Raw genomic sequence first — 15,880 nt, forward strand, 5'->3', positions numbered from 1 at the left:
AGCCATGGGTATTTAGGGTAATTTCAAAAGCAGTTTGCACTTTTGTAAGAAATTTTTTAAATTATGTGTCTGTACTAAATGTGCAGCATGGTTTCAGAGTCATTGGTCAGCTTTATACAGTTTAGTCAAGACACGAAATTTAATGGGTACATTTAACGAAGAAACAACTTGGATAATTTGTACTGTCGATCAAAGCTGGGTACAAAACGAAATATAACAACTTAGCTGTGAGCAGCGGCTCTAAAACTGTACAAAAAGGCAGCTAAGACACGCACCAAAAATACAGAATATGAGTTTAAATAAAATATTTGAATTACAAACGAAACTTAAAATATAAATAGTGTATTATAGAAAAAAATTATATTAAAATCTTAGGCAATATTTTTCAAAGATCTACAGTAATTTTTAAATTTAAAACCATAACATATTATGAATATTTTGTATCTTTTTACCATAAGATACATTTGAATCTGTATCTATTATATATCAAGTATCTGTCGCTTGCTCAGATTTCTCTTTGAGTTGACAAAACAAAACAAAAAAGACCCGCAACGCAATAAAAAATGTGTTTTCTAATTCTTTGTTTTGCTTTGCTTGTTTTATTTTGTTTAATTTTTCTCCTTATTGAGCGCAACGAAAAATGGCAACAAATACAAAAATGACGATAATGTGCAATAAAAACAACAATAAAAAGCGAATGGAAGCAGAAGATGAAAGAAGGAGAAGCAAAAACAACAACAAAACTCTTGAAAAATGCAATTAGAGATAAACAACAGAAAGACAGAGAGAGAGAGAGAGAGAATCAATCACATGTGTAACTGCTTGTAATTCTAATAAGAGGCAAAGAGAGAGAGACATAACTGTTGATTACTCAGCAAGAGAGAGAGAGAGAGTTATCATTTGTTATTGTGATTGTTTTTAAGTTGGCGTTGTTTTTGTCGTTTATAATATATAAAAATAGCAATTTGCGCACTATTTTTAAATGTTTTGAAAATTGTTTTATTTTATTTATTGGTTGTCGCCCGTTTTCTTTAGACTTTTTGCAAATTTTCTTTACTTTTCTTTTTTTTCTATTCTTTTTTGGCATCTTGACCGTCGCCTTGTTTCAATTTGTTGTTTGTTGTTTTTATCGTTGTTGCTGTCAATCAATTAAGCAAATTAACAGATCACAACAATAACAATAACAATAACAACAAATTGTCAAATGGCAAAGAGAAACAGCTTCCACAAAAAGTTAAAATTAATTAATTAATTAAAATAATTTTTAGTTTGATTTTAAATATCTCAATTTTTGGAGACTACTTTTAAATCTTTGTATTAATAAATAAAATAAAAAATAATCAAAATTAACAAATAATTTTTATTATACTACATTAATTTATAGATTGAAATCAAATTTTATTATTTATTTATTTTACTTAATTATCTAACCATGAGTGTATTTTTATACACACATACAGACAAGCACACAGAAGTACACTCATGATCCACAATATAGTCACCTCAATTTAATTTAATCACCCTGGCGCCAAGTGATAAAAAAAAGACAGCGACAAATACCCGACAAAACCGTTCAATAAAGGTTATATTAATACGAGTCATAAAACAGTCGGCAATTGCAAGTAAAAAAAAAATTATTTGAACGAAGTTAATTAAATTTGAATGCAGATCGGTCAAGTTTTGATAGATTTATGAATGATTGAAGTTTGTCGAGCCTTTGATCAAGTGACTGCTAAAAATAATATACTACTATGGAAATATTTTATTTAATTTTATTTTATTTAACGTTATAATAATAATAAAACAGCTACAGGGTAACTGCCAGTCTAGCACTGCCAATTACTGCAGTACTTTCAGGTCATTTGTATGTTATCAAGTGCACATTGCAAAAGACCTTAAAATTCAAGAACACCTCACGCACACACACCCCCTCCGCGCACACACACACGTAAGACACGCATAATCGATGGGGTTGCAGTTATCACACTGATAAGAACCTCCACTTTCCCCTACCCCTTGCCCGCAGTTAACCACCGAAACCTCAAAGTAAAATAGACTAAATTCCAGAAATTAATGATTGTGACAATCCTTTTGTTAGTTGTAATTTCGGTTTAATCATTAATTTGACTTAAAAATAAAACGACTGAAAATGTCGATTCTCTATCCAAATGTCGCAAAATATTACTCAGAATACGAAAATTTGGAAATTATACGTGATTAGAAAAACAAATCGAGGAAGCATTTAATTTGGAAGTAAATAATAGGAAGCCTTAAAAAGAAATTCCAGTTTTAGGAATAAATAATTAGGAATAAAGTAAAGATAAAACTTAAGACAAATCTAAATTGATTAGGTCTGTAGAAAATCGGAATATCTTTTTATTTCAATTTCATAAGTTTTGATCTTTTTTCATTAATCCTTGTTTTCGACTCCTAAAATCCTTTTTGTAATTCCTTAAAAAATATTTGAAATTCATAGGAGCTACAAAAAGTGGCAACCTGTTCCTCTATAATTATATATACTAAGAATACTCATGAAAATGCCATAAATGTCAAGACACAGAATCAGGAAGCATATTTTTCAGTTGATCAACATGAAAATGTGAAAATGTTGCTTTAATGATCGTCACAATAAAGAGCAAATATGGGCTATGAAAATAAATCATTCCGCTTTCATTAAACTAGTACAAAATTGCTTGATGATCTTTTAGATAAATTTAAGATAAATCCAAATTCAGCGGAGCGTCGACCTTTATTTTGTCATACATCGTATTTAAAAATGTTGTCGGCGAAAACTGCAATGATCAATTTGGATTTTTTTATTTTTGTGTAGTTGTTGATTTGATTTATTATAGCTTTTTCTTATAATCCAAACGTTGCACACATTACACTGTGCGGAAGCCGCCGACACTGCAGCGCCCCCTGGCGTTGGCCATGGGCGACTGCGTTCGTTTTTGGCAATGAGAAATGAAATAATTACAAAAACTACAATCGATATATCAAAATGAAGAAAAAAAGTAAGTAAAAAAAAGAGTATTCAGAATATTAATCAAATTAATTAATTTCTGAAATTTCCATAGTAACTGTAATCGATAGTGAGAGAAACTCTTAGGGTAACAAAAAACTAAATAAAATAAAATAAAAAACCAATTTATACTTTGTTTATTAAGCTTAATAAATATACCCTACAACTGTTTCAGGATATATTGAAAACAAATAAAACAAAGATCACTTGCATACAAAATTTCGCTTAATTTACATATGGTTTTTTATTTTCGTTGTTGTTGCAGTTGCTTTTTTCATGTTGTTTCAGTATTTTTAATTTTCCGCGGCGCTTGACGTTCAACAAATTTTTATCTGTATCTTTTTTGTTTTATTTGCATTAATTTTGCATTTTAGCTGGGAATATTGCTCTTGTCTTTTTTACGCGTGTATGAACAGTGAGTCAAGAAAGTGTTTTTATTAAATCTCAAATTCTTTGAAAAAAAAATTATATTTTCATAAATTTATATTTAACTTGCTTTTTTATTTAATTTTTATTTATTACTGAAAAAGAAAGATAATTTTCATCGAAATTTATATATTTTAAAAAATAAGCACCCAATGTGTGATACTTTTTGTTGTCAAAACACTTTATTGACTAACTGTAGGTGTGAGCGTGACAAATGCATGTGCCTAAATCAAATTGGCACTACAACAACAACAGCAACAATAAGAATCGGTAGGCAAAGTAAATAAAATTAATTGTACATTTTGGCGTGTGAAGAAAATTAATGCGAAATTAATGGAGCGTCAAGGCGCCGCTTTGCAAAGTGCTTCAATTCAATTAGCAATTTATTAATTAGTTACGCTAATACATAAGAAATATGCAATAAATAAAAAGCTGACTGCTATGCAACTACCCTCAAATACATTACAATTGATGCATCAGTTACGGTATTGCATTGAAAATGTACTGATTCAAGACTACATCGAAAAATCTAAAATTCGATTTTCACAGAGGCGATTTTTAGCTAATACTTTAAATCGATTTCTTTTTACGATCAATTGATTTAATTGAATAGATTTCATTAACAATAAAACTTTACAGGTAAATTTTTTTTTCTATCACTGTCTATTTTTTTTTCCCCGTATTTTGCTCTTTGACACTTAATCCAAGACTTCAAACTGTCAACGTTTTCAAAACTGAACCGACCAATTTCCATGCATTCCGCCAATTTTATCATTATTTAACATATAATTTCATTCTGCATCAAAATTGGTGAGTAACATTTTTTTTGCCCTCACTGTCCATTTTCTCCATACTTTCCCGTAGACACTATTTCATAACTTCAAGCCATCATAGCTTTGTCAAATCTTGACCGATTATCTTCCGGAATGTCAATTCTATATTGTTTTGACCTCTATTTTGATTCTGCATCAAAATTGGAAAATATAATATTCTTGCCATTACTATCAAATTTCCATTTTCTCCATACTTTCCCGCAGACACTATTTCAGAAGTTCAAGCCATCATAACTTTGTCAAATCTTCACCGATTTCCTTCCGGAATGTCAATTTTATACTGTTTTGCTGTTTATTTTGATTCTGCATCAAAATTGGAAAATATAATATTTTTGCCTTCACTATCAAATTTTTCGATGGGTATGGTCACTGTCCATTTTCTCCATACTTTCCCGCAGACACTATTTCAGAATTTCAAACCTTCATAACTTTGTCAAATCTTGACCGATTTTCTTCCGGAATGTCAATTCTATATTGTTTTGACCTCTTTTTTGATTCTGCATCAAAATTGGAAAATATAATATTTTTGCCATTACTATCAATTTTTTCGATGGGTATGGTCATTGTCCATTTTCTTCACTCCCTTGGACACTATTTCAAAACTTCAAATCTTCATAACTTTGTCAATTCGTGACCGATTTCCTTCCGGAATGCCAATTTTTTCATTATTTTGCATCCTATATGATTCTGCATCAACATTTTAGAATAATATTTAATTTGAATTTTTAGGATGCAATGTGTGGATGCCACGTGGGCGTTGTCACCCAACGCAGCCGGCAGCACTAACAACACAACCTCAAGAAAACAGCTGTTGTCAGCGTCAGCTGTGTCGTCACAAACACACATACACGCACACATATACAGTCAAAAAAAACTTACTCTCGAAACTGCCAAACAAAGACTAAAAGGAGTGAGCAAGAGACGCAGTGCGGTGAAGAGAGAGAGAGAGAGACTTTAATGGAGTTTTTTATATGGCCGCCTCTTGTGTTGGGTGGTCAGCGAGTAGGGTGGGTTGGGGACGAGGAGGCGGGCTAGGGGAGGGGTTAAGCTTGCTTGATGATGACTAATAAACGACAACAAAAATAAAAACAACAGTCAAAGCAAACACAACAATGAAACCGGCAAAATAGCTAAAAACGGCAACAAGCTGTAGACAAAGAAAAAACCGGCTTAAACTATTCATGTATCGGCACAAACACATACACTGTCGCACACACACACACACAAACATACGTTAAAATCTCTAGTTTAGCGACGAGACGTTGAACAAGAAACTAAATAAAAACAATAACAAAACTTAAAAGAAAAAATAAGCATCTATAAATGAGAAGCGCATAGAAAGGCGGTACAGTAGAAATAAAATAAAGTGAAATTCGAAATATTTTAGATTTTAAATGAAGTAAAAAAAAAAAACATACTTATTCAAATTACAGTATTCCGGAATGAAAAGGTGAATCTCAATTTAGTGTTGAAGTTTGCAAGTTCATTTGGTCTAGTTCGCACGTGTCGGTGCGATCCACAGATGCGCTAACATTTAGAATCAAACACTTTCCAAAGTGGCAAAAATAAAAAATTAAGTACGATCAATTTTGATCCAGATAAAATAAAGCGAATTTCAAAATATTTAAGATACTTGATAAGTTAAATTTAGAATGTTAAGAATAAATATGCCGGAAAATAAATACTGTAAAAGGGTGAGTTACAATTTACACTCGATAATTTTTTAAAATACTTCTGCTCTTACTAAAAATAATGTGTTTCAGGCATATATATTTATATATATCATCTTACATTCATCGTTTACCATATGCCACTATTTCTGTTATATAATAGCTAAGTTCTTGTACAATTTGAAACACAACAGGAAATTCCATTTAGCCGTAGAATCATTTCCGACAATTTTTGGAAGTGTCAAAAAAAAAAGAGTATGATAAATATCTAACCAACAATGTCAGTAGAAATTGTAGTATCTATCTCTCACTTTGAAAGATTACTTTTGCAATTCTTTTTATCAAGAAATTATTGAGAATTTACAGTCACATCTGCCAATTTCTGTCTAGACGGCATCTAATAAACCCCTTCATTAAGAATTCCTATAAATCATTACAAATAAAAACATTTTTTATACCTGCAAATTTATGACGTTGACTTTTTGCTCTGTTTTCTATTTTGAATGTTGTTTGCCTAATAAAATGTTGTTTCCCCAAAAATTCTACGATGTATTCTGATTTTTGTTAACTGAATCACATTAAAAATATGCAAATTAAGATTGGCTTAACCTCCAGAATTTCAATTTTATTTCTAATTGGATTAATTTAAGTTAGATAAATAAAAGTCCGGAATTAAGAATTCAATTCTATATGCTCAGCATTTTTAAAAATATTTTAATTATGCAAGGAAACAAAGATAGGAGATGGATAGATGTCATATGCACTATAATATGATCTCAAATGGGTCCAGAGTTTACATCGACTTTTATCTCAATTTAGAGTTTACTACCACAACCTCCACCATGAGGCAGCTGTTGCTGTGGTTGATTCTAGTGTAGGGCAGACGGTTGTCGTTGGCTCCGCACACGGCTTTGTAGTGGGTGGCGAGCAGGTGGTTGTTGTTGACGTTCCAACAGGTGTTGTGGTGCACGTGGTTGTTGTTGGTGGCGTGGCAGGAGTTGTTGTACACGTGGTGGTTGTTGTCGGTGCCTCAGCTGGAGTGGTGCAAGTGGTTGTTGTTGGTTTCTCAGCTGGAGTAGAGCAAGTGGTTGTTGTTGGTTTTGCAGCGGGAGTTGTGGTTGTTGTTGGTTTCTCAGCCGGAGTTGAGCAAGTGGTTGTTGTTGGTTTCTCAGCCGGAGTTGAGCAGGTGGTTGTTGTTGGTATCTCCGCTGGAGTGGTGCACGTGGTTGTTGTTGGTGGCGTGGCAGGAGTTGTTGTACACGTGGTGGTTGTTGTCGGTGCCTCAGCTGGAGTGGTGCAAGTGGTTGTTGTTGGTTTCTCAGCTGGAGTAGACAAGCGTATTGTTGTTTTTGCAGCGGAGTTGTGGTTGTTGTTTTCTCAGCTGGAGTAGAGCAAGTGGTTTGTTGTTGGTTTCTCCGCTGGAGTGGCGCACGGTTGTTGTTGGTGGCGTGGCAGAGGATTGTTGTGCCTCAGCTGGAGTGGTGCAAGTGGTTGTTGGTTTTGCAGCGGGAGTTGTGGTTGTTGTTGGTTTCTCAGCCGGAGTTGAGCAAGTTGTTGTTGTGGGTATCTCAGCTGGAGTAGAGCAAGTGGTTGTTGTTGGTTTTGCAGCGGGAGTTGTGGTTGTTGTTGGTTGCTCAGCCGGAGTTGAGCAGGTGGTTGTTGTTGGTTTCTCCGCTGGAGTGGTGCAAGTGGTTGTTGTTGGTGGCGTGGCAGGAGTTGTTGTACACGTGGTGGTTGTTGTTGGTGCCCAGCTGGAGAGCAAGTGGTTGTTGTTGGTTTGCAGCGAGTTGAGCAGTTGTTGGTTTCTCCGCGATGGCGCAAGTGTATTGTTGCTGGTACTGCAGCGGAGTGGTTGTTGGGCTCAGCCGGAGTTGAGCAAGTGGTTGTTGGTTTCTCAGGAGTTGAGCAAGTGGTTGTTGTTGGTTTTTCAGCTGGAGTGGTGCAGGTTGTTGTTGTTGGTTTATCAGCTGGAGTTGAGCAGGTGGTTGTTGTGGGTTTCTCAGCCGGAGTTGAGCAAGTGGTTGTTGTTGGTTTCTCAGCCGGAGTTGAGCAAGTGGTTGTTGTTGGTTTTTTAGCTGGAGTGGTGCAGGTTGTTGTTGTTGGTTTATCAGCTGGAGTTGAGCAGGTGGTTGTTGTGGGTTTCTCAGCCGGAGTTGAGCAAGTGGTTGTTGTTGGTTTCTCAGCCGGAGTTGAGCAAGTGGTTGTTGTTGGTTTTTCAGCCGGAGTTGAGCAGGTGGTTGTTGTGGGTTTCTCAGCCGGAGTGGAGCAAGTGGTTGTTGTTTCCTCCCACGGTGGCGTGGTTGTCTCACATGGTGGTGTTATATTTTCTATATCTTTCTTATTCGTCGTCTGTTTAACCTCAACACAGCCTATGTTGTAGTCCACACACTTCTGGGCCTTAGAATCAAAGAAACGGAGGCAAGTTTTGGGAATGGCAACGCCAGCCTGACACTCAAAGAACTGTGAGCAACTGCCAGGTCTCAGAGTACGAAATCCATCGGGCTTTTTGGCACAGACATACCGACGATATAGGTCATTATTAACGGTCTTTACCGAGGATCTAATGTTGGCCGCTCCGGTGTTGGCCACTAAAAGAGCCACAAGGGGCAAAAGGACTGCAAGGGTATAGAACAATTTAAGGAAAGTCTCTCCAGCTGGTTGAGTTTATAATTTATACCATATTGGATCTTCATCTTGAATAAATGTCGTTGTTGAAGCCTTCAAAATAATTGACTGAGTTTTGCACAAATGAATTTGACACTTTTATATGGTAGACCCATCCTGTTCTGTATCTCGGCGTCTTATCGAAAAATGTCGGTTAGATAGTGAGTGTGGTATCTGGTTATCGGTATTTGATGGTCCTTTTGATGTGCGAGATTTTTATCGTTTTCCCGCATCTTGTCCAATTAATTTTATGGTTCGCAAAATTTTACAAATGGTAGTACTGAGTACACACTTTTGCTGCTGACTTCATAAAACTATTCAAATTAATTAAAATCAATATGGCATATTATGTCATCGCTGCGGTGGTACACCATAAAGGCAGAGAAATAGAGAGAGACCTGAGTTCATTGCCCATTAAGCACATAAAAAAATCGCAGTGTTTTTCTTAGAAAGATAAACAGTTGTAATCGGAGCAGGCAAGTGCTAAAGTTACTCTGAAGTTAATTTATTTATTTATAATTTATTTGTATGAAAAATTTATAAATGAAATTTATACTTAATTTTAATGAAATTTATATATAAATATCCTTTAAAAACGAGTTTTTATTATCTTTGTTATTATTATTAACATTAAATTTTCCTTCATATTTTTTAAACATCTGATTGGGACAACTTGAGGCTTGTAAAACGGAAATGCTTTGCCAATAAGGCAAACAAAGGTGAGTCAGTATAATGAAGGAAACAATGAATTGTTTAATGGATTGAGACAATCAATAAGCAGCCAATGACACGAGCTCCCACTTGGTTCTTCTAAACGTTTCCCGTTCCCTTATCTGATGATACACAGCACCAACTACAACATTACCTCTCTATCTCCTGCTACTTATGCAAACAAATATGCTTAATGAATTAACAAACAATAAAGCAGTCCTCTTATTTAACCACCCATCTCTCCCTAGTTTGGGGCGTAATTAGGTGCGAAAATACAATGGAAAATGGCAACGACCCAGCGGCAAATTCCATATAAAACTCTCTACTCTTTCTCTTTCCGCTCGTTCCGTTTATCCCCAAGCAAATTAGGCTACGCAAAGCAAAGGCGCCGTGATAAGAAGTGCATTTTGTCACGCACATTTATGCCAACGAGAATCTGATACCGCAGACACATATATACATATATTCTAAATATATGTATATGTATTAAAACCACCTGCATACGTCACTAGGCAGTCTTATTGTCGCCGACACGCTTATTAGCTTTTCGCACACTTGTAGATTCGACTGATTTTTTTAGATTTGTGTGGTTCAAAGAGACGTTAATGAGGAGAAATCCCGTCAATTCGACGTGCCTCTAAAGCTAGTGCTAGCAGACGAATATCTGAAGAAACTGATTCCTACCAATCAGTCAAGATTCTACTGAACAAGTTTCAATCGTTTTCCGCAAGATTCTGTCATTTAATACATATTCGGAAGAATTTGATTTTGAGTCATTGAATTATGATATATCTCTTGTCTATGTATATACATTTCAATTTGAGAACTTTACTTGTCTCAGCTAAGATTCAGAGTCAGTTCAGAAAATAATTAGAAGTAGACAAAATATGTGTTACCCAACTTTTATAAAGAGATTGAAAAGCGGCTTAAATTATACATTTTAATTATTATTATTATTTTACTTGACTTTACGGCTTTATCAGTCGTATTTTCCTATCTTGAATTTGACCTAAAAACTCTTCAGGTACAAAATAAATAAAAACACATGTAATCACAATTGTTACTCAATGTGTTTTAAGTTAGAAAAGTTCAATTGAAATTTTATTAGCAGCAGCTGCAAAAACTTAATCTCAGCTAATTTCCAGGCTTTTGTTTATATGTGAAAACTGATAACTGAAAAGTGACAACATTTGCTTTTTAAACGCCCCCGCCGACAGTCGTCAGTCGTTAGTCGTCAAAGTGACGCTAATGAAAGAGAGAAGGCGGTAACCGTTCGTAACATGGCCAAAACGGTGTAAAATTTTGAGCTGTTTGTACAACAACTTTCACGTTCAGTTGGTATTGCTTTTCACTCAAGTTAGCGTTGCTTGCAGCACTATTTGACATTTTCCCCCATTTTCATTTTCATTTCCATTTCCATTCCCATTTCTCTGTCTGTACGGACTTTTTATTGATTTTCATTTTCTTGTAACTTTCCTATGAGTTTAAAAATACTACGTACATTTTTTGTTATGTGTGCTCTCCATAAAATGCAAATCCATAATCAACTTTCTGTGATTGTTTGTTTACATACCCGATAATAAGTTTTTTTTGCTGTCAAGGTCGTTACCGGCTGAACGTAAACAGAACCCACCTCCAAGTTCCAAGCCCACCGGTTACTTTAATTTGTTTCAAACTGACACTTGACATATAATAAAAACACATAATATCAGAAAATAAATTAAAATTAGAGCTGAAATTAAATTAAACAGAGAATTTTAGGAAAATCAAGACAGTAGGGAAAAGTGTTCGGTTGTTGGCACCCTTTTGTTTTTGGCCCTTAAGTGTGTTCAATAAAAAAGAATTTAAATAAAACAGAAAAGTTGACTGAAATATAATACCAACAAATATGCAATTTCTTAAAAATATTTGTAAGTACACATAACAAGTTGAAAATGTAGCTAGATATCAGATGATTTTTTAGAAAAATCCAAAATAGATGTATTAAAAATGGTTAATATTTTTATAATACTTTTCAAAGAGCAATAAAGTAATACTCCCTAATAAATGAAGACGTATAAATCTCAAGGACAAACAAGTTTCCGGGACAGTTATCAGTAAGTGGAACTCTTTCCCCAATTCTTCGTTTTTCCCACCATTCCACAAGTTGCCCCAAGTTTGTTGGTTCGATTTCTGGCGTTTGTTTACCAACCGACTGAATAACTATTTCTTAGGGGGTTTTATTTTGTTGTCTAAATAAATAACAAATTAAGTTGAGCATGCAAAGGAAAAAGTTTTTGGCAAATAATTGCAATGCCACGTGCCAAAATGATTAAATTAAATGGAACGCAGATTAATGACATATATCATTGAATAGAAATAATAGTAATACTACAAAAAATTAAACGCTAAGATCCGGTAATCCACCTTTAATGCAGTTTCTATGGAATTAATTAATGGTTGCCAAGAAAATAAAATGCCAATTTTTGCCGCATTTAATTTTCATATACAATATCAAGGTTGTGGTCAATCAGGACAACAACAATAAACACACAAGCTTAAAAGCTAATTTATCCGACTGCCGCATCTTTCGATTGAGAAACCCGGTGGCAAAATGTTCAAGTGCCATATTCTACAAGCCAGAAGCCTTAGGAAATGACTAAACCACCGACAACTCGACCAACGGAAATACCACCCAACAATGGGACAAAATTTCCGCCTAGAATATCGAGTAGAGGGTAGACAAAGGACAGCAGTATGAGAAAAACACAAAAGGAAACGACAATAAAGGTGTTTAAGCAGCAAGGAAATAGTCTAAGAAATAAATGTATTTTTTGGTATATCAAACGAATTCCGAATATTCTCAAGGAATTACAAAAAAAAAAAAAAAAAAAAATACTGCTAGGATCATAAATTGGGAAAATCATAGAAGTGAATTATACGGAGTAAGCCAAAAATTATGAAAGACCAACATTAGGAAATAAATATTAAGAAAATACAAACTGAAAAATTGGAATTCGTATTTTTCTGTACATTGATATTCACACACTGTGGTGACATTAGATACAATTGAAAGAAAGTGGAGAAAAAATAGGTGAAGGTTGAGGGAATCAATTTCGTAGATCTTTTAAACGCCTTGGCTCGAAATATATGAGCATAATATACATATATAAAGAAATACATAATTAAATTTATATACAAAGCATATTCCTGTGTATTTGTTTTGATATTTTCCTTTTTCTTTTTGTTGAGATTCTTTTGTTATACGTTTTTATTTAAATCATGTGCTCGGGGTTCCGTTCAACTGTCCTCGGTTCGTGCGCCAATCCCCAAATAACCATCTCCTACCCCTATGACATCTCGTCTCCTTCTCTGTCTCACCTCAACCTCCCAAATCGCTCAGCTAGAATGTGCTCTATATTGAATAGCCAGCCAACTGACGTCTATCAATAAATTTTGACTTTTATTTATTTTTTATTTTTTTTCATTGCTCTCTATTCGTTGTCGGTCTCTCTGTTTTGAGAGTGAGGGAGAAAAAGAATACTTTCTACACTCTTTTGGTGATTTTGCTTAAATTAGACTTGCAAATCTCAAACAGCCGAAAGTCAAAACTAATCAACAATCAATCATTTCTTTCGTTCGTCCATTTGCTATTAAATCAATAGAAAAAACACCGTTTGCCGTCTGTCACAATTTTACAACAATAACAACAACAAGACAACAGCAAATATTAATGAAAGACCTCACCGACGTAATCTGAGGTATTCCCTTTTTGCACATGGAAACACCTGTTTAACATTTTTGTGTGAATAATTTTTTTTTCCGTCGCGTTCAGTTGAGTTTGCTCCACAGTGGGGCAGGTTGTGTGCTTGAATTGCGATAAAGATTAGAATCGTCTCTGCCTGGCAACAAAGAAATTCTTTTAAATGAATCAGTCTTAAATTGAAGCATATTAACATTCAATTAAATGAGTCAAAAAATACGGAAAAAGAAAACCAAGAAATGGAATTTCTGTGTTATGTATATAAAAAGATTTGATTAGATTGGCAAATTTGTTGAATACTTTTTGATAAGCTTAAAGAAAGATATAGAATAGGAAAAATATGAAGAAACTCGACAGGACAGGGTTGTCAGTTATTATTATTATAAAAAAAAAAAAAAAAAAACAGAAAATTTTAAAATAGATGATTTTTCATTTTTCAAAACATTTGATATCCTCCTGTTATTTTTTTTTTTAAAAGAATGCGGCTAAAAAGCTATTCACATTTAATTATTTTTTGTATTATTCTCACATTTTTGGTTCTTTTAAAACTTTTATAATTCGAATATATTTCAGTTTAAGAGACGGACAAAAGGCAACTTTGTTGCAGAGACGTTGACTGCGACGCCGGCAGCAAACAGTAAAATTAACATAGTGCAGACATGCAACGCCCCCTCCCTCTTCTCCTTCTCCACACAAACAAAACAACAATGAAAAATAATAAAAGTTTAAAGATGCTAAAAATGTCCATAAACAAAAACAACAGCAAAATAAAACAAACACTTTTTTCGTAGAGAAATTTGAAAATTTTTAAAACTGCTGCAAATTGAAAAGTGAGCAAGAGAAGAGAAGAAAGACAAGAGCAGAGAGTAAGTGCGAGAAGCGAAAGCATGAATTAAAATTAAATACTATTTTTTCAATAAGCGAAAAGTTGGAGAGAGATGTGTAGACAAATCGAGAGGGAGAGAGTTGTGAGAGAAGCAAGCGTGCGACACACAGTGGCACAATGTCTCATTATTTTTTTTTGCAAAATTCATATCTTTTGAACCAATAAATTTATTTTAAAAATTTGAAAAGCATGTTATGGAAAGCTTTTTAAGCTTTGAAATTACTGACAGTGTGAAAGGCTCACTGAGATATTCAGTTTTGTTGCTCAAAGTAATAAAAATAAATTTTGTGCACATTTCACGTGTAAAATTATCAAAATATAAGTACTATTTTTTTTTTTTTGAAATATACAAAAATTCCATTTGGGACATTGAAATCTTTAAAGACGGCTCTATCGAATGCATTTCCATCGAAAAAACGATTTTTGCCACGTTTTAACGCCCTAATTGCCCACAGTGCGGCGCTTCGACACAAAAAAAAAAAAACAGACACGCGCAGCAAAGTTGGTGTTGTTGTTGTTATTTTGAGGCAACAACAATAAGCATAATTATAATAAAAGCAACAACAAATAGTCGCACATTGATAGGCGATGCTTGATAGCAATAACAACAACAACATCTACTACAACAACAATCATAATAATAGCAACAAGCAACGTCGACGTCCGTATAAAAATCTACATCAATATTTGTGTCTATTTTTAGACACACACACAAAACGAATGAACGGCAAACGCATGTGTATTTGTGTGCATGGCTGCGAGAGCGCGAGAGAGCGCCGTAAAGAGAGAGTGCTTGGTTAACTGAGAGCGTAATGCAGACAGAGAAGCAGACAAGCAAGTAAGCATTTGTTGTTGGTGTTGCTGTTGTTGTAATGTGCGCCGGCTCAACGATCGCTGCATGCAACATCAACATCAACAACAACAACACAAACCACAAATGCAAAAAGCTTCAACAAATGCATGCATACATACATATCCATGTGTATCTATGTACATGTATGTGTTTGTATTTGTGCTTGGTGACGAGACGCCTTTCAGACGCCGCGACGACAAAGGCGTGTGCTGTAATCATCATTATTATCGTTGTTGTTGTTGTTTTTGTTGTATTTGTCCGTGCGGTGCAGAAGCAACTATTGTATTTGCTAGAGAGAGAGCCAAAAAAAGAGTCTCTTATAAAGCTGCACACTCTTTTTAAGGGGAACTAAAAAGAATTGCCAATAGGTTCAAAAGTTTCTAGGTTTTAGCACTGTGATTGTTGGAATGTATGTAACAGGTAGAAGGAGGCATCTCCGATCCTATAAAGTATATATATTCTTGAGCAGCATCAACAGCCGAATCGATATCGCCATGTGTGTCTGTCTGTTGAGCAAAAGGTTCTCAGGGACTATAAGAGATACAGCAACCAACTGTGTGTCAACAACATCTGTGTGTCAAAGATTTCTATATACCCCACGCAGGGCAAGTTTGTTTTAAATCTTTGAGACGCCCTCTTCCTACACCAAAGTCACAAAAGCCCCAAATATTTGATCTATGTAACATAAGTAAAATCTTACAGAGCCCTGAAAATCAAAATATCCAGCCAAATCCAGCATTTAATACTTGGTTCAATAAAATCCAGGATAACCGTATTTCTGACACCGCATTGGGTTGATTTTATCCCAGAATCACAGAATTTTTTTTTTGTGTATGATTTTTATATATGTATATTTATGTACATATAATTCATATTATTTATTTAAAGTTCTCATAATCTTTCTATTTTATATTTGTTTACTATTTTTTAAACTTAAACATTTTAAGTGTCACACTTTCTCAATGACTGTTTTTCTAGAATGACACATATTATTATTCGAAATATAAAATATAAAGATTTGAATCATGCAATCGATAGTATCGATTACTTATTCAAATTACATCATATACACA

At 34.3% G+C, this 15,880-nt stretch overlaps 2 protein-coding genes across 14 annotated transcripts in view; both read right to left on the bottom strand.

The window, feature by feature from the left end:
* LOC117780358 (protein bunched, class 2/F/G isoform) overlaps window positions 1-15,880 on the bottom strand; it is a 119,868-nt gene that overhangs the window by 89,579 nt on the left and 14,409 nt on the right. The gene's annotated exons all lie outside the window — the stretch shown is intronic.
* Window positions 6,624-8,659, bottom strand: LOC117780364 (salivary glue protein Sgs-3-like). Of its 6 annotated transcripts, none has more exons than XM_034616875.1 (5): window positions 8,629-8,659; window positions 7,949-8,566; window positions 7,453-7,583; window positions 7,155-7,268; window positions 6,624-7,118 (listed from the first exon to the last, which is right to left on the bottom strand). In XM_034616875.1, the coding sequence occupies exons 1-5, from the start codon at window positions 8,642-8,644 to the stop codon at window positions 6,777-6,779; spliced, it is 1,221 nt and encodes a 406-aa protein (XP_034472766.1). In that variant the 5' UTR covers window positions 8,645-8,659; the 3' UTR covers window positions 6,624-6,776. The 6 variants fall into 6 exon arrangements, with proteins under 6 accessions (XP_034472766.1, XP_034472767.1, XP_034472768.1 ...); XM_034616876.1 differs by having other exon boundaries at window positions 6,624-7,016; window positions 7,053-7,268; XM_034616877.1 differs by having other exon boundaries at window positions 6,624-7,268; window positions 7,555-7,583.

The sequence above is a fragment of the Drosophila innubila genome, assembly GCF_004354385.1.
Source record: "Drosophila innubila isolate TH190305 chromosome 2L unlocalized genomic scaffold, UK_Dinn_1.0 4_B_2L, whole genome shotgun sequence".
Taxonomy (NCBI): Eukaryota; Metazoa; Arthropoda; class Insecta; order Diptera; family Drosophilidae; genus Drosophila; species Drosophila innubila.

Coding starts and splice junctions, on each gene's coding strand:
- LOC117780364 (XM_034616873.1), bottom strand. Junction 7,584..7,948: donor TTGCTCAACTCCGGCTGAGA/AACCCACAACAA, acceptor CTCCGGCTGAGC/AACCAACAACAACCACAACT. Junction 7,269..7,452: donor CAACCACAACTCCCGCTGCA/AAACCAACAACC, acceptor ACTCCAGCTGAG/AAACCAACAACAACCACTTG.